We start from the raw sequence: 19,533 nt of genomic DNA on the forward strand, positions 1-19,533 counted from the left end.
CATATAGTGTGGTAAAAGTTTATCGACGTTTCAGAAGTACATGCTGTCTCTAATACCAGGAAAACGACAACCAGAAGACAGCCACCGTCAGAACCTCATACCCAGTAAACACTTCCCTGTATTCCCTGAAATGTCGTTATCAGTCCGTACTTTCTTGTTACGATATAGCTAGATACTTCACTAACAGCATCAAACGATACTAGGGAATTAAAACAAATTCTACTGATGAATACACTATGTTCGTACCTGTCCAGCTTTTGTGCAACTGGCTTTAGCGGCCTAGCAAACAGGGTGACCTTGAATCGAGATAGGTGATTCCATGAACCTGCATCTGAATGCATTCTTTCTTGTTGGGTTGCGTTATAAATGGCACATCCCACATTACAACACAATACACTCAATGAAATTAAGACAGCGTTACGTAAACCGGTGTAAAGATTGAAATAATGAATGTTTCAACCTTCGACATCACTTGCCTAACACGTTACGCTACCGTACACTTTCGGAACTGGGATGCTTACACACCATTACGCATTTTTTGTGTCAAGAATATGGAAATAATAATTCCGCATTTTGGCGATTCTTACTTCTAGATGTTTTGGGTTCGATATCCTTGCGGAAATAATGACTAAAGTTATCAAGTAGTGAAACAAATCCGAATCCTGTCGTCAGTCATCAGATCTGTTTTCTCCGCAACTCTTGGAAATAATTAACAACCTGGTGCTAAAACCAAATGTTTGGTGTAACATTATAGGTTGTAAAACTAATGTAAACCCTTCCGTGGCATGGACGAGATATATGAACAGGAAAGAAATTAGGAAATCCCTGTGAACACAAGCACTGACTGCGCAATCCCATCGAAAAGAAATGCTGTCACTCCCTTATCTTATCAGCACTGAGTGCAGTTCAAAAACTGAAAACAAGAGTCAAAAATTGTTCGTGGTCCGTGACGAGTTAAAACATTTTTTCCATCCCACGCTTAAAACCCCCTCATCAAACCTCGTTTCCTAAATTCATGGACAATTTATTCAGACCCTCCACGTTTAACTAGCGAACTACATGGAAAAGAGTCCTTCTTGAGAAGCCAACAGTTGCTAACTCAACAAATAAATTCTTCTCCTTTTATTGAACCTAAAGGTTCATTACTGTGATCACAAACGCCCGCCACTGAACATGATGAATCGATTCCATACCCTCCAGCCCTATTTCTTTAAATTCCATTTTAATATTATCCTCCCATGTATGCAACGATCTTCAAAGTGCTGATGACGGAGGTAGCACGCACCTCAGTAGATTATTTAAATGCATATACGTACAGTAAATACACTCCAAATCGAATAGAAATCAGTCACTCGTGTGGCACTACACACAGGCGCTTTAATATGGTAATAACTTATTGTTATATTCGACTGCAGCATGTGATTTTAAGTTATTTAATAGTAGGAAAAGTGCATAGTACCATAATATTACCATTGAAAGCTTAATTAACCTCTGTAAGTGATACATTGCTATGAAATAACCTACAAATTAATCCAATAAAATATTAAGTACGTGGTATAACTTTAGATAAATCTTTATTGCTAGGCGTCACTTTATCTAATGGCCTTTCTTACTCGCAAGAAAAATATAGAACAACACAGTAAATACGAGTTACATCGCGGCGTACACCTTAATCCTTTCTTGCATCTTAATTTACATGGCGTCATCCATTTTCTCAACATTACGAATACACATTATATGTGAATATCACAGCGGAATTAATTTATCATTGATTTCCTTATCAGTTTCAACTAAGTACATAAAACAGCATTTCATAACGAACACTGCATGTGAGTACAATTTATGCCTTTGGGAATTATTTATCAGTGACAACCGCATGTGTCATCTGCGTCATCACATTTATTAAGAGAAACCTATCATATTTAAAAGTTTAACTGGAATAACAAACGTAATATATAGCAAACTGGGGCAAAGATAAAACGTGGTTCCTAAACCAAGTACAACTACACGAATTATTGCCCAGACTCCTTGGTGAACGTTGTTTCTGTAGTTTTAATGCTGGTACGATTAGGGACAGAATTGTGGAGACTAAACTGTGCCAGTTATTTGGGAATGAAGAATATAACAATTTTTTAGATTATTCTTCTATGACGCGACAGCCCGAAGTCGAGCCTTGGCCTCCTTGGATTTTTAGATCGAGGTACATCTTTTTGAAGATCAGATGCAAGAATTGCACCTGGCCTAATTAAACTCACAGGCCAGTACTCAAATATTTCATACAAAATATGAAAATGTTGCTTATTCTATGTAACATAAACATGTAAACGACAGTTACATTCTGCATTTCTTTGATACACTATGAAACATACAACTATATTTTACTGCTCCAGTGAAAAGTCATGAGTATACTTATATACAGTAGCTCATCATGAAAATGTGTTATTTAAGATGGGTATAGTCCATGTTCTTGCAGCCTTCATCATACTGGCGATGATCGCCTCGATAATGGAGGCAGCAAGCACCTATGAAACGTCGATAAACTTTTACAAAACTACACGAAGCAACAACCCAGAAGACAGCCATCTTCACGTTCGTTACCAAGAGAACTTCTTTCTCTGTTCATCAAATCGTAAAAACATCTTATATTCCTATATATAGAGTATTATTAGGTTACTTTTGCAAAGTGTTGCATAAAGCTGGCCTGACGGCACCATTGCAAAGGAACTAACAACTAGATTAAGCTGTCTGAAGGCAGGAGATGCAGATAGTCCCATCCCAGTACACACAGACAATCGTCTTCAGAAGTGGAACGTTGGAGGGTGCACTGTTGGCATAGATACGCCCTTGTATTGATCTGCTGGAGTAGCAGTCTCTCTACCCATACCAGCGGGGGCGGGTTTCGAGGCGAGGTTACGTAAGGTCAGAGTACATCACAAAAGGTCACAGATGGGTCAGGAATATACTCATCTGCATGTAAGGTACTGTTCAACATTACCGGATTTTTTAGCATTACTCAACGTCTGGACCTCCAAATAAGGTAGGCCACAGACGGACACAAACTTAGTTGCCAGGCAACTGCAATGACGCAGTGATGTTAGAGGCTCCATAAGTAATATAACACCCATCTCAATTTCTTATCTATTAATCTTAAAAATACCAAGTCGCAGACACAAATCATACACTTATTAGAAGGTATATTGATTGTGTTCTTCTGGGTTCTGACGCAGCGTAGCTCTGTACGTAATCACCAAGGTCTGGATAAACGCACTACCTCCATCTTCATTCTAACGATGGAGCCAATATGTCAAACCGAAACGTTCAGAATTTAGAAAACATCTTAATAAGATCAAATATATGTAACTTCAGATTCTCACGGTTGCGATTATGAATATGCCTGTCGTCTGGTAGAAGTTTCCCGACGTTTTAGTCTACTCATCGCCATGATGATGGATGCACAAACACCTCTGAAACGTCTGTAAGTTTCTACCAGACTACACGGCGCAACAACCCAGAATAACATACGTTATATTTTACACTGAGCAAAGTAACCCCACGATCACATAAATAACCTGACGTAGGCTATTCAGTCAGTTCTTCTAAACATAATATTTTAGGCACTTGGTATAAAACTATTAGTTAATGGCATAAATTTAATAACTTTCAAATTATCTATGTCTTCCAACGGGACAACATTGGTGATATTTTACGAGTACAACTCTAATACTCGCATAAGAATCATAATTAGAACTAATCATGTTTCGCATATTTACTTTTCAGTGCATTTCGTAATTAGTAAGTGAAGCTTACCAGTCCAGCTCGCCGCTTTGAGTAAGTGATGTTCAAAACAATCAACTCATCATTTCGTTATTTAGAAACCCGCATCAGTTTTTGACTTTTTATCTAATGCATTGAATCGGAGATGATCGATTCATCGAGGGTTCAGGCAATGGCATGCTTTAATTTAATGTGGACATTTAAAAAGTCATTTGTCAGGACAGTCGTCCTAGCCAAAAACCGAGTCATATTAAATCCAGAACTCGAAACAATAATGGTAACCACGATATCACTAAGTTTGGGTGTTTAAATGCGTTCCTTACGCACCAAAGTTACTGATGGAATCCCATACTAATAACAAAATGGAGAGCGATTGTCAGGGACATCTACCAGCTACACGCCGCAACATCCCAGAAGACAGCCATCTTAAAAAGGATAATTGTTTGTAAAGAAACGTGTTTTTAAAAAAGTTGATGACAACAGAACATCACTCAAAGGAACTTAAATGTTTGTGAGGAAACTTTAAACACTATGACGCTCTACAAATACGATGTTATGTTCCTACCACAGTGTAAACCTGTACATTGTACAAACTTATGCAACGGACACCTGCAATGAATTAGTTCTAATTTACTCAGACCAGAAACGTACACTATTCCAGCTAGCATATTTCACAAATGACTGTCACAGGCGCCATATTATATTTACAGTCACAATTAACAACATCTTGACAATATCCTAACATCGCCTTGCGTTAAAAGATAAAGCTGTGAAATGCTAAACCAAAGACACCACATGACAGTGATAACAAGAGAGACTTCGAAGGCCCAGTTGCAGGAAGAGAGAGACAAAATACTCCTCCTTGTATGTCGTGGTACAATTTCAGCGGTTAGAACGCTGGCCTTGTAATCCTGGGAGTCTCGGGTTCGATTCCCGGCGGTGCCCGAATTTATAACTTGTGTTGGGCAAGGCCGTGGTCTAGGCAACACGGAGTTTTCCTCCGGGAGCTTCCCCGGTTTCTCCGTGGCATCCCAACAATTACTCCATTCACACACAGAAGAAGGCAATGGCAAACCACTTCTGGATCATCTGCCAAGAACGTATATGAACAGGTCCCAGTCCGAGAAAAGGATGGAAGGATCCTGTTCATATGGACCTGTCGTCAGACAGAACACTAAATAAAAATAAAAAAGCTGAAAGATAGACCCGAAAACGAACCACGAAATAAAAACATACCTTACTACACACAGTATGAAAATTATACAAACATGACAATTTTATAATTACGTTTTCAGCAAACAATTAGAACTTCATGGCCAACTCGAAAACATGTCCCGTGAAGTAAACGTATTTATCTTAAGATCTCCGCATTACATATGCTTTAAAAATTTACATTATTAAGAACTTACATCATGAGCGTTTATTGATCTAGTGCAGGACTGAGGCTCTCAGGCTAAGAAACTTACTAAATATGACTGTATTCTGCGAGGTTTCGCCGTGCAGTCCTGTACAAGTTTACGGAAGTTTCAGAGGTGCTTGCTGCCTCCATCATCAGGACGATAAATATGCATGATTTATGATTAAGAATGAGTCTGAAGAAGGTATTAGAGGTTGATGTGGTGTTTTTCTCCGATATTTTTTGGCCCTTCCTGGTTAAAAAACAGCTGCTTCCCTGCCATTTGCATTCACCCTAAAACTTAGCCTACACATTTTATTCTATCCTATCCTTAGAATTTGCTTTCAAGTCTTTCATAACTTTTCAAATTAACTATTCATTGATCATCCTAACACATGACGCTATATGGCATGAAAAGACATTAACACCAAGGAGATTTTAATGATAAAGGAAACTTCCTAGTGAAAATAAATGCATGCATGTGCATACGACGCAAGAAAGACACAAATTTCAGCCTATTTAAAGATATAAATCTGTAGTATTCGCAACAAGATTTTATTACCAGTGCGGTATTTTAAATAGAACATTTGTAAATATAAATTCCTCAAAACAGAATCGAGTAACCGCCTAGCTGACGATTTTAGTAACACTCGGGGTTTAAATAAAACCCATCACGGCGTGAATGAATGGATGGATAATCTTGCGTAAAAATATGTTCATCCTAAACTCGACACTATAAATAATATGTTAAAGTCCGGTCACGAGAATTTCAATCACGTAACAGCCGTGTGTGTCATGTGCTCGCTTCTACACGAACAGACGGTCAGGGGGGAAGGGGGCCCTGGGGAGGGGGTGCATAGTTGGCCACCGGCCCACTGGCCCTGCCATCGTGGCCAAAAATAAGAAAACTTAAGGAACACAAGAGATAATGCCCGAAAAAAAGGTAAAACTAAGAACAGAATAAGATCATGTGGTCTGTACGCAAGCCTCTTTCAGTCTGTGACGTAAAGGGCTGCGGGGAAGTTAAAAAAGTTGTATGTGGGCCTATTCTGGGGCCCCTTTCCCGACTCCTTAACGTTGCCGTCCACACTATGTGTTACAAACACTGCTTAAGCATTTATTAACATTAAAATTGCTACACGAATTGTTCCAAATGTACATTACGAATGAAGATGACTATTCTAGAATGTTTCGCCACGTAGTCTGGTAGAAGTTTACCGACGTTTCAGATATACTTTCTGCCTCCATCATCGGAGCAATGAGTACACGCCGCCCTGATGATGGAAGCAGCACGGCAGTTGTCTTCATACTCGCTGCAAAGGCTTCTATGACTAGCGGTTTTTAATTACACATTGTGGCCTTCTTAATTTGTTAAGTACCTAAGAAATTTTGGATTTATTCTGTATTCAGCCTTTTGATGTGTTTTATCGCGTTAATTCTTTATCAAGTTACCTTCCTGGCAAGTTTCTATCATACGCATCAAGCACCAACATGGAAATCGTGAAAGCTTTCGAGGTACGTGTAAAACTAGCGGCATATCACGTTCCTTTGCGAGCCCGGATTCGTGACGTTTCTCGCCCGTCAAGCCGCGTCGACCCTTGGGGCAAATTTCGTTTCACGGTTACGCTGTAAAGAAAACTTGCTGTATTAACCTTAAATTCCGTACTGTGTCACGATTTCTTAATAAAAAGTATGTCTGTGCGTACGCGTTCTTAAATGAAATACGATCCAGGCTATTCAAAGTGAACATTTTTATATATGCTTTCTATTCAAATAAGTTGATGAATTTCGGTATATCAACGGACTTAAGAGAATGGACTGTGAACTGAATGTGTGAAAGTGATCGACAGAAATAAACAAGAACTGACAAACATTTGTTCGCAAAAGTTATAAAAAACAGAATATAAAAAGCAATCAACTATCACATTCTATTTATGAGGAATAAAGCCTTAATTTATCGTACGGGGAAATATATTTCTATGAAAATATTAACTTTTGAAATACGTGTTACGCATGCGCGATGGATGACCAACAAATGTATTAACAGACGTCGACGGATCCTTATGAAGCACTGCGACTTATTTCTATTACAGAATGTCACCTATCACTAAAGGTTGATACGCTCTGGTCCGTTGTGTCATCAGGGGAAATGTACTTTCGTGAGTTGAACGTCCTCTTCTATTGCTTTTGACGATTTCGTCTGAAGAATGGTTTAAATGTCAATGGCTGGCACGCAGCACTGACTCTTAAGAACCGTCCTGACTCCTGTTTGTTGTTTCTGTTGTGTTACGTTCATACAATTCTGCCTGGACTACGGAAGGTTATTAGGGATAACATTGTTACGAAAATTCTTGTCTTAAGTTCCTTGACCATTCATTACATGGTATAAAAGGGTATTAATTAAAACAAGATTTGAAAGGTCTACTCTTTGGGGTACACCAAAATTCCAAAAGTCCTCTTCACGCTACACGGGTGATGGCATCAGAATGTTTTTTCGTTCAAAACCACGGCTCAAACAAAATGTAAACTTAAATCATTCTTACTTGAAAGGAATAATAAAGGCTACAATGGTATCCAAGGCCATTGTTCCGACGTCAATAATTACATCAGTGTGCACCAACAATGACCTCTCTTGCCGTTGGTGTGTGAATGTTTTTAGCAATGGACTATTCCCAGTGTAGCGGCTGTTTCTCACAATAATGACGCAAGTAATGTGTGTGGCCTAGTTCGTAGGGAAAATGCGACAGACATCGACGAGTCTATACGGTGTTTCCGCTCACGCTATCTAAAAGGCGCGTTTGCGCGAGGGGGTCACGATCGTGTTGCAGTTGATAACATTGTATTATTATTTGCCTAATTAAATCGTTAGTGAAACGTGCTCCTAGCGCCATCTTGGAACGGAACACGGTTGTATATAGCTGTAATGTTGGACAGGTATTAGATAAGTATTTGGTACGAAATTGTACCAAATTACTGGTTGTTTCGCCTGAACTGTATCGTAGTATTCCTCAGTTCCAGTTGTTCAGGCAGAATCTACTAACTTTACTGAGCTAACCAGAAACTCAGAATAATCCTAATCAGAAAATATTGGTCCACTGGTATTTCAGTCAAACTGCAGAACTTGTTTTAGGTTAAAACATGTTGATAAATGCAAAAATAAGATAAATACAATAAGATTTCAGGTTCTCACGACGGAGTGTATGAAGATGGTAGAAGTTTACCAACGTTTCAGAAGTACCTACTGCTTCCATCATCAGGGAGAACGTCGGTAAGCTATAAAAGAATAGGCCTACTATTTTTGACAATTACCATCGTATGTGGTACGACGTTAAAAAAGTCACCACACTTCTATCTACAAATTACCTAATGAGATATCGAATTTCTGTCTTTTCAACGTTATTGCTGACAACAGCCACAGTCAAACCCGAAACATTTTGAATACTAGGGTAGTAACGCTAACCACTTCAACACCAGAGAGACCCTGATTACCGAAAGGCAAACAACTTCCGAAATGTCGTGTGTTATTAAATATACCTCAGACAATGAACAATGCCTAACACAATAAATAGTTTCTATGACGCTCGGTTTCATCTGGCAAATTTCTAGGATGTGGTTCCTCTACTGTAATCGCACATCCCACACTTTTATGCGGCCTGTCATGACCACATGACCAAGAGCTGTAATTTGGGCGGCAAGCCAGTCCGCTCTGCTACACCGGAGGTCACTCGATTGAACACAGGGGCCAGCTATCTTCATGGAGGTGTTCGTAAACCTTCAGGACATGAATAAACAGTTTTAATTATTGGAAATAACCGTTGGCTCTACATCCTTGCGAGGAAAGATACAGACCTATAATCATCTCCCTGAAGATGGAGGCAGAAACCACCTCAGAAACGTCGGTACACTTATACCAGACTACACGGTGCAACAACCCAGAAGACAATCATATGCATACTCGCCCCCAGTAGAATTTAAATCTCAGGTTTATTTCTTATCGTTGCCAGTAGCCGTCATACGTTGTTTTTTACCAAAAGCTTCCCAACTTTAATTTCTTCCAGTTTGCAACATCCATTAAGATAGAGATAATTATAATCAAGCCAGAATGATTTCGAACCAGTGTCCTACAATATTGGATACAAATCCCTTAAAACTATCTCACACTCTGCTATGGACGAGATGACTCAGTGACTGGCCTCCGACTGAACGAATGGGGTTTGATTCCTGGCAGAGGCACGAATGTTTTCTATGCCAACGTGTCGAGACAGTCTTTCGGGCCTAGCCGAATCCTAAGCAATGGTTATCATTGAATCTCTCGCTAGGAGTCACACGGCCGGAGAGAGACGCCAACAACTCACATCTACCTAATGTCTTTATTTAAAAAAGCGTAATCTTTACCCCTTCTCTTCTACACTTCTTACTTTTGCATTAGGTATACATTACTACGGTGCGTTCGCAAAGAAATACGCATGTCACGTGTTACAAAAACACGTATTCACAAAATAATTTAATTTAATCACGAACTATACAATTACCACTAAAGTTTAGCGCATACTGAACAAGAGGAACTAAAGCATGACGTATTAAAGCAGCGTCTAAGAAATTTGGTCCACACAATTACGTAAACTCCTGATCCTCACGAATTCAGTCCAAAACCTTATTTCAATAAGATCCGTTTCAATATTATCCTCCCATCTTCGCCTCTGGTCCCCCAAGTAACCTCCCCGTTTTGATTTTCCGACTAAAATGTTGTTTATATTTATCGCACCGGGGGGTGGGGGGTGTCAGGGTAGACTGGCGACGCTCGTAAGCGTGACCCTCTCAATTCTTCTGGACCGCAGAGAAATTCTGAAATACGTAACAGCTTGTGCACAGACCTTCGTTGAACGTTTTCTTCTCCGTTGTGACAAGTGGCTGGCTGCTGTCGCATGGCTGTTGGTAATAGGAACGATGTCTGTAACTGTAGCTGCTGCCGCGAGGTGACGTGCTTGAAGGCTTTGTTCTGGGCATGCGCTGTTGTGAAGATGCAGGCGCACAGGACGTCGCGGCAGAAGAATTGTTGAGAGGCGAGGCCGAGTCTCTGTCTCCATCTGCCTCGTCCTCATTGTTGGAACACACGCCATTGCAGCCATCTTCACCTGCAACACACACACGGAAACGTCGTCAAATGCCGTATGCTTGGGAATAAATCGTCGTTTGTGGTTCGGACATAGTTCTCATTTTGTGATCAAAAAGTACACGGAGCAGCTCGCACGAATGTCATATGCACGTTCATCGCTTGTGACTGAATTACTCTACAACAGTTGAAGAAATTTCTGGAATTCATTGTCGTAACTGCAGGTCGTAAGACAGACAAAAATTCTTTCCGGGTGCTATGCGAGTGGTGCAAGAGCACACTTTTATCAATAAGTTCTGAGTACTTCTCCCCCTGCAGCTGACTATTTGGATGCTACACGTTTATTTTGGTTCTAAATGACCCACGAACACAATTTTCAAAATTACTCCAATGGGACCCGTATTTCCATCACCGGATTCAAAAATTCAGTACACACCCTCACACCATAATTATCCAAGATCCATTTTATTATTATTCCCACACCAACGCCTAAACTTAGAATGTACACATTTATCAGAGGATGAGAGACGAATTTGAACAGTAACTGGCTCCCGGTTCCTTCGGAAGCTAAAATTTTTAAACCACACTTTTCACTTTTCGTAATATTTGCTACTATTATTCATTGAAACAATTATTCTAGTACATGTGAAGCTGTATTGCAGAAATACAGTTTTATAACACAGTAAGTGTGCTTCCAGGACGCTACGTGAAATATCTCGTGTATAGTCGGCGCAGTTTTTGGCCGATTTAGAAGCCAGCGGAGCTGGCGGACGGGCCTAGTCTGTGTACCTGAGGTGGCACGGTCAGTGTATTTCTCGGTGCAGTCAGCATTATACTATCGCAAAAGAGACTCGCTCCTAGCCTTCCCCTTGAAAATTCCACCGGCCAAGAACTACTGCGCCGACTATAGCAGAAGTGTTAAAACCGAAAGTTATTAATAACCTAAGAGTTTGCAGAAAGTCAAATGTGACGCTGAAATATCATATCGAAGAATCTGACTAGTCCCGTATGGCAGCAAAGAGGTCTAGACAGGTGAATGTTTATTTTGAGGTAAGGTATACGAGTTTAATTTTAAAATGTGACTCACGGTATTGTTTGATGAGCAGTGCATGGTGAGCAGAACCGATGACATAAAGAACACGCCGCTTTCTTCTCCACTGCATTTTCTTTGAAATGTAAATGTGCGAAGTGTATATATATAATTATTTCGTCTGACACTCTGATAAGTTCAATTCACTTTCACCTCTATCAGATGCATATGCTCAATCGTTTAATTAATGTTAGATATATTTCACTTTAAATTCATCAGTGTGAACTGTTACAGGCCATGATATGTTGTGCAGATTCAAAACGAGAACCACAAGAGTTCAACATCGATTTTTATAAATTCCATTCGAATACTGACCTAGGAAAAAAAACAGCAGATGCAGTGTTTATGCGAAATACATTGCGTTTACTGATAAAGTTGAACGCAAATGTCACTTCCCGGTTCCCGGCAGGGACTGGCAAGTTGATGTTAATATTTTTATGGAGGGATATCGACTCGTATTCGGAAAACCTTGGCGGTGATTCATGCTGTTTCAGCCGGGAAGTAACAGTTACGTTCAACTATATAAGCAACCTCAACAAATACATGATAACAGAAAAATATCCGACACATTTCTCAGATCCAGTAAATTAAGTCACAAATATGGCATAACCTGTTTATAACGGAATCCTAAGAGATCTAAATATTTTATTTTATACTAAAGACTTCCGTTTAACATAGACATTTACAGATAAAAAAAATTGCACAGTATGAACTCCATGCATTTTCAGTCCAAATTAAAAAAAAATAGGAATTCATATTAATTACACACACATTTTCAGTTTCATTCTTTCGCCATTTCCCTTTTGCTCTTGCTTTCCTCTCATTGTCTCCTTTGTTAATCAGTCTTACAATACACCAATGATCGTATTTCTCTGACACTTTGTTTCCTATGATTTCCCATTTGCGTTCCTACTGAGAGAATTTTCACGAATCACAGTACGGATAAACCGTCTCTCTGAGCACAGAATTTACAAGATCTTTCACAGAAATACCCATTCGCACAGACGCACGTCCGTTCTAATAAGCGGTACAGAAACATCGGCTGACTCTGGTTCTCTATTAGTTTCGGCTTTTCTACTTCGTCGCATTCTTGTAATTTTAATATTTCTTGGTTCATACAGAATTTAATTTATCATTCAGGTAACTGATACCACACTCATAGCATCAAATATGCAGGAGATCCAACAGTGGGGAACATTTTTAGAAGGGAAAATGTGTTTAGGACACCAGTCAGCATAACGTCACAGCTTCAAGATTGAGTCAATTCTCCGCTCAGACAGACTGTAATATGAAGAGCAGTCTAATATTTTAGCAGACAATTTTAGGTTAAAATCTTGTTTTACATATGCATCTCTACGTTAAATAGTTTTGGTATATTACAGGTTAATATTAAACGGGTTTTCATTAAACTATCGGAAATCAAGAAAGGATTATATATATAAATTTGCAATAAGACAGGTATCTGCTTTATCCAGGTCAGTATCAAGCAGGGTTTTTTTTCTGGATATCGAATATTAAACCAACAGAAAAAATAAATTTCTTACCAAGAACCTAATCTCAATTACCTACTATCCCGTCCTTTCCCAAACCACCGTAGCAATTAAAGATAACTGTATTTAGTCTGGGAGAAGTTTAACGACGTTTCAGGAACCAGACTACACGAAGCAACATCCCGGAAGACAGTCATCTTCATACTCCCCGATGTGAGAACAGTAATCTCCCCTAGCACATAAATTCATTTACATTTACGATTGCAAGCAACATTAATGTTGTGTTCAAACTTAAGAGCTTGAATATTTGGCAGCATCTGTCGTACACTTAATATTGTTAGCGAAACAATATTACACATTGATGGATACGTTTATCACGGAAATTCTTCAGTACGCCTTTGTTACACTTTGCTGAAAGTGATTTGTGTACATTGGACTTTATGTATACATTGCCGTCTTTATCTTGCTTGTAGAGAGTAAACAGAACCAAGATATATATTACTTGAGTTATTTTCTTCCAGTATAGAGAAAAAAATTGCAAAACCGCAGGAAATATGGTAAGCGTTCTTCGAAAGGATCAAAATGAAAGTAAAAAGTACAAAAGGATAAATCTATTTATTTATTGTTTATTTAACGACGCTTTCAGAAGGTCATATTATATAGCGTCGAATAAGATGATAGTAAAAAGTATAAAACGTGGAAGGAAGCAGTCGTGGCCTAGTTTAAGGTGCGATTTCGGCATTTTCATGGATCGGCTGAATAAAACCACGAAAACCTCAGTACAGTCGGTCTCCGGACCGAGATTTGAATTCTAAAACTCCCGAATCCGAAGCAGGAGTGCCAACTACTCGACCACGATGTTCGGTAAAATAATAAGATTTTTTTTCATCTAAGACAACATACATTAGCCAAAATTTTCATTCGCTATTGGGGAGGGTACACTTTAAGAATATTCAAGAATAATTTCATTTTATATTTACGAATTAGTGAGATTTCAAGTCCTCATGGCGGTGAGTATGAAAATGGCTGTCTTCTGGGATGTTCTGCAGTGCAGTCTGGTTAAGTACATCGACGTTCTAGAGGTGCGACAATGATTAATACAAAACTAAGATAAACATTATTTATTTCAAAATATTAACATGCTTATGGTTCGAGAGACTCTTTATAATAATAAATGTAGAATGTATTACATAAACTAAGTATCGAAATATAAACTACGATCCCCCCTTTACGAAGTCGTCAATATCTCTACAGCCTAATTATCGCGAAATAGACATTACGGATCACTTTTATTTCCAAAAGTATTTTTTTGGTATTTGACGTTTTAATTTCATATGATGCACCCACTTTAATGTATGCACACGCATGGGGAGGTAACGAGACAAAGCAAGCACATTTCCCACCCTCTTACCGTGACACACGCACGCACGCACGCACACACACACACATATTTAGTTATGAGCTAGAAGACACGTGCGTAACATGGCGCCATTTTTATGTGAATTCACAGGTACAACTGTAGTTACACTAAATATTGAAAAAAAAGCATTGGTTGAGATATTCAGAAATACGAATGCAATGCCCTATCATAAATTTCATGTCGCTGTCTAATCTAAATTATACCTAGAATATGACTCATTTGCTAAAAAAAAATTTCAGAAAAGTGGGAAATAAATACATAACACGTATTATATTAACGAATAATACCATTCATGTACACGAATAATTTGGTAAATTTTAAATTTTCTACGCACCGCAGAAGTTATGATCAAAATTTAAGAAATTCTGGGGGGAAACTGTCGTATAAGGCTATAAAATCACATTTATAACTATGACGCACAAAATAAAATCTTAAAATCGGTTTATTGGCATGTGTAAGGAAACTCATCATATAAATCAATGACGATTGGGCTACAAGACCTATAAACAGATTATATTCACTTTGTACTGTCAAAATAAAATCTTGCGCACTCCGCCATATTGAAAACACTGCACTGAAAATATGGTGGAGAATGCCACTTTAATTGACAACAGCAAAGAAAATGTATTGGTTATTTATTCCTTCTTTGTTTTTGTCAACACAACTCATACGATCGAGTACCACCGTCAACAATTCACGTCTGTATAAAATCAATTATGCTTGAAATAATATGTACTCTGCATCGCTGGAATCGACATCAGACCCCTTCTACGCGTGCCGGGCGTGTTCACTACTTCGCTCCTCCGAACACATTGAGCCGGCCAACTGCTCCGAAGCGCTCCGCAGCGGTAACAGCAAAAGGTGGAAGCACGAATGCGCAACAGCAGTGCTAGCTCACACCCTCAAGTTAATGGCTGGCTGACTGGCCGTATTCTTCTTATTTAGAACATTATGACATGAATAATTTTCCTGTGCAGTTATTTCGCACTTTTATTTTGTGGGGCGATTGTGAGAACAAGCTATGCGTTCCTAAATGTAATTCAACTCCGGCCTCTTGAGCACGAAGCGGAACATCACAAACGCGTCCAGTTGAATGAAAAAACCTAACCTCACTTTAACGACAAGACGCAGAAATGTAGGAAGGAGAGTCATGATCCTTTGTTGCGTCACTCACTGTCAATAATTGGAACAAATTAACTATTACTGTAACACATTTCATTACAGATAAAAACAACTCAGCCATCGCACAGTCATTTAACAGAAATTGTAGATAAATACGAGGCCAAATGCACAAACTGTTATTGAGCGATTAAAAATGCAAAGTCAAATAAGACAAGGGATACAAAATAAGCCAAAAGCGCGAGAAATATGAAAGGGAACGTGAATTAAATAGCGGGATATTTAGCTAAACCGAACCGTAGAAACGAATTTTAAGGTAACTTAATCTAAACATCAATTAGTAAGACTTCAGGCGCTTATGTCTAAGGATATGAAGATGGCTGTCTTCTGGGCTGTAGCGCCTTATAGGCTGGTAGAAGCTTAATGTGTTTCAGTGATAATTTTGCCTCCGTCATCAGGGAGATGAGGCAGCAAGCACCTCCGAAAAGTCGACAGACTTCTACCACAGCCCACACGACGCTACAACCCAGAAGACAGCCATCTTCATACTCACCGCCATGACAGCCCGAAATCTTACCTAATACAAATGTTGATTTAAAATTAAGTGCGGTCAGTCTTCTGTCATTTGTTAATATAACCTCAATTTTAACATCACACTTACGAGAAACAGTGACTGGCTTTATGAACTCTCTCCTGGCACGTACGTTTTCCGAACGAACGGGGAATGGGTGTACTGTAACGTTAGAATACGTTGTGGTGTACACAATGTACTTGGAGCACGAGTTTAGCTGCCATCTTGTTTGGCACAACATTACTTCCTTGGCAAGGTGTCAATGATTCGTCTACACAAAACTGTCGCTCGTATTATTCATCACAAAGAAGGAATAAAAAATGATCACGTCTGTCCTGCCACACCTTGTTACTCTCCTCCGGAGAGAGCTCTTAATATAACATTCAACACATGTTTCGCTCTTTGCAGAACTGTCACCAGTAGCAAGTTCCGTAGAATTGGTCCTTATTTACAAACATCCAGTAACATTAGCCTATGAATTACGTACAGGTTTATGCATAACGAAATTGGCTTTCACTCCTAAATTACACAAAAGAAAGTGAAGAGGCGTCGAAAACTGAGAGGGAACTTACAGTGACATCTAAAAATAAGAATTAAAATAAAAAAAATACATAGTCAAACACGTAAATATAAATATACAAACAACCTACGACCGGGACATAAGTTAAGACCGTTAAGCAAATCGCGCAGTGTGAATAATTCAATACCTTAACTTTTAAAATGTTATTCAACCCTTTAAAACCTGACGATAATTACATGGCCCACCTACTTCAACAGCCAGCAATTCTCCATTTTGTAATGAACGTGTTTTGTATCATTCTCACTGTAAACAGCTGTTATTTCCTTAAACAGCGCTAACAAGCTGGTCTTTGTAAGTGTTGTTTTGTTTGAGGTAAGGACTGATTTCTTACATATTATTTAAACGATCATCGGCTTTGAAGGGACAAACTGCATAGGCTAGATGAGAATCTTAAGTCCTTACGGCTGCGAGTATGGAGACCGACGTTTCAGAGATGGTTACTACCTCCATCATCAGGGCGATAAGCAAGGCTACATCGTCATCAAAGTCATCGCCATACTCATCATCATAAAAAATTACGACAATCACTTGCGCCTGACTTCAGATAAAATTCTTAAGATTCACCATTACAATATTTGTTTAATACAGCGGTTCTTGAGCTAAAGCTTCGATTTATATAACATTTAACCCTTTGAAGCTTATGCTCGTCCAGATAATATTTAATAATTCACCACGTACCTCAAAGAAAACACAACACTTGCAATTACAAAGACAATTTTGGTTAATGCTGTTTAAGGAAACAATCGATATCCACATCGAAAATCACAGGAAACGCATTAAACACACTCTATGGTCAAAATACAGAATTAGAGGATTGTTAGAGCAGGTGGTATAGTTACCACTGGGTTTTAGGGTTAGATATTATAAATAAATATAAAGGAACTTTTATACGTCTAGGAAACAGAATAAAATCAAAGATATCGGAGTAAAATTTCTGTTGCACAAACTTCCGTTCCTACAAGACCTGTGCCCTTAATGCTACAACGATATATAGGCCTATTGTTAATTTGCTGTGTTGTAGAACAAAAATATCTTGAATCCAGACTCAAGAAGTGACTACTAGAACTATCCCTTTTGTGTAACCAGAAATAAACTTTGAAGTGTGCTACAAATTAAGTTCTTAATTATAGACAGGTTCTCCCGACAAACATCCATTCCTCTCGGCCATGACTACAGAAAGAACTACTGATCATTTTCGAGGTGCCAACCCCTCAGTAACAAGACAAGAAGCATGTCAACTAATCATCTCCATTGGACTGAATGGGATCATTACAAGAGAACAAAGGCAGATTATATGTACAGTTCTAATACCGAAGAGTCCGAATCTATCCAAAACTTTAGAACATTCTGGCAAATAACGAACGAAGACCCGTGCCAAGTCGCTTTTACTCACGACATTTTTACTGTCGGCTCTATGCTGTTTGACTTTCATTCAGAAAATTAGCAGTCTGTGCTTTAATTACTCGGTAATTGAGATTAGTTCTTTTCTGAACTGAAGATAGGTTTAGCAAGCAAAATAAACAATAAGTATACAAGATTACATTCTAAAGACACGAACTATAATTTATCGAATTCACTGACCAGATTTTATATTTTACACATTTCCACAAATAAAGAGCTCCTGCAATTTCCACTTTAATTCTTAACAATCTCCATACTACGAACGAGATAACTCGACGAATGGATTTAACTTGTGCACCTGTCAAATGTTCTAAAGACGGAAAAGATTCTACAGCGTTCCATAGTTCTAGGACATAGGAGAACTCTGATATTTAGCAAAATATGTGGAAATATGAAGAAATAATAAATTGTTGCAAATCATGTTTCTTATCTCATTTTTTTTTACATAGGACAAGCCGCTACAGCGCTACTCTCTTTATCAATATCAAAAACGTAACAGCCATGTTGCTACGTTGACATGACAGGAAATGGAGGACGTCTTTCAAGAGTAGGGGTACATCATTCCAAAGTTGGGGGGGGGGGGGTAGTGAATAATACAGAGGAACTACACAGAACACGAAGTCGGAAAAATTATTGACATCCGAGCGACTATAAGCTTTTTAAGGAAGTCTATTTTATGCAGTGAAGGGCATGGCTGTATTCTGGATTCTTGGGCAGCGTAGTCTGGTAGAAGTGTACCGACATTTCAGACCGATTATGGAGGCAGCAAGGACCTCTTAAACATCGGTAATCTTCTATCAGACAGCCTTCTATGAGAAGACAATTACCTTTGTCCAAATTATTGTTCGTAATACATATTCCTACTTCTTACGAACAATATGTCAACATTTGAATAATGATTGGCAAATAGCGGGGGAAAATATTTCAAATATGTAAACTGCTAGCATTAATTTCGATTTCACTTGTTCTTCATGATCTGTAGCTTATTTCAACAACGTAAAAGTAAATCATGAAGAATGAATTCGGGAAGTGTGTATTAGAGGGCAGACTGAAAGCTTTGGGGAAATGTTATCACTTCGGAGGATCTTGGGTGTGCCGTCAATTTTCCACTTTTAATAATTTATATTAGAGCACATTCTCATGATTAAATGATGTTAATTTGTTAGTACCAACTCCGACGTGATGAAATTGGTATCTGTGGTTCGCAGAACATCACACATTTTATTCGTAAACTACGCCATCTTCCTTCCACCGCAATTCCAACACGCGATGGCTCTGACAAAATACATTTATTATAGGACACCACCCATGTCCTATTTAGAACAGGTACAATTGTTCTTAATGGAAACACCTGTTTCTTTCTGAAAAGAACTCCATTGACGTATCGTTTGAACTCAATTTAGAGCTCTAAAATATGTTAACTGGCACAGTATCAAACTCTTGTTTGGAGCGACGCTCTGCGTATTGAGTCACACGAGTTACATTTTACCAGAGCAATGGACAAATTACCCAGGGAATTAGTTCGTCTCCTCACATGTCGGTGGAAACAATGTTTATGTTCTGAGTACAAAATCTTTGT

The 19,533-nt window shown here is 38.7% G+C and overlaps 1 protein-coding gene and 1 long non-coding RNA gene across 5 annotated transcripts in view; one reads left to right on the forward strand and one right to left on the reverse strand.

The window, feature by feature from the left end:
• LOC147872633 (uncharacterized) overlaps positions 1–19,533 on the forward strand; it is a 421,094-nt gene that overhangs the window by 152,352 nt on the left and 249,209 nt on the right. The window lies entirely within an intron of this gene.
• LOC110831348 (uncharacterized) overlaps positions 1–19,533 on the reverse strand; it is a 78,944-nt gene that overhangs the window by 34,435 nt on the left and 24,976 nt on the right. For 2 of the 4 annotated variants that reach the window (XM_022067240.2, XM_022067239.2), the window contains exons 1-2: positions 11,371–11,461; positions 10,045–10,305 (exon numbers count right to left, since the gene is read on the reverse strand). In XM_022067240.2, the coding sequence (XP_021922932.2) occupies positions 10,045–10,305; positions 11,371–11,446 (337 nt within the window). In that variant the 5' untranslated portion in view covers positions 11,447–11,461. Of the gene's footprint in view, positions 1–10,044; positions 10,306–11,370; positions 11,462–19,533 lie in introns of those variants that run through there. The other 2 variants (XM_022067243.2, XM_022067244.2) reach the window with 1 other exon arrangement.

The sequence above is a fragment of the Zootermopsis nevadensis genome, unplaced genomic scaffold (assembly GCF_977971745.1).
Source record: "Zootermopsis nevadensis isolate Lab colony 2312 unplaced genomic scaffold, Znev_1.0 Znev_ptg000025l, whole genome shotgun sequence".
In the NCBI taxonomy this organism is placed as follows: Eukaryota; Metazoa; Arthropoda; class Insecta; order Blattodea; family Termopsidae; genus Zootermopsis; species Zootermopsis nevadensis.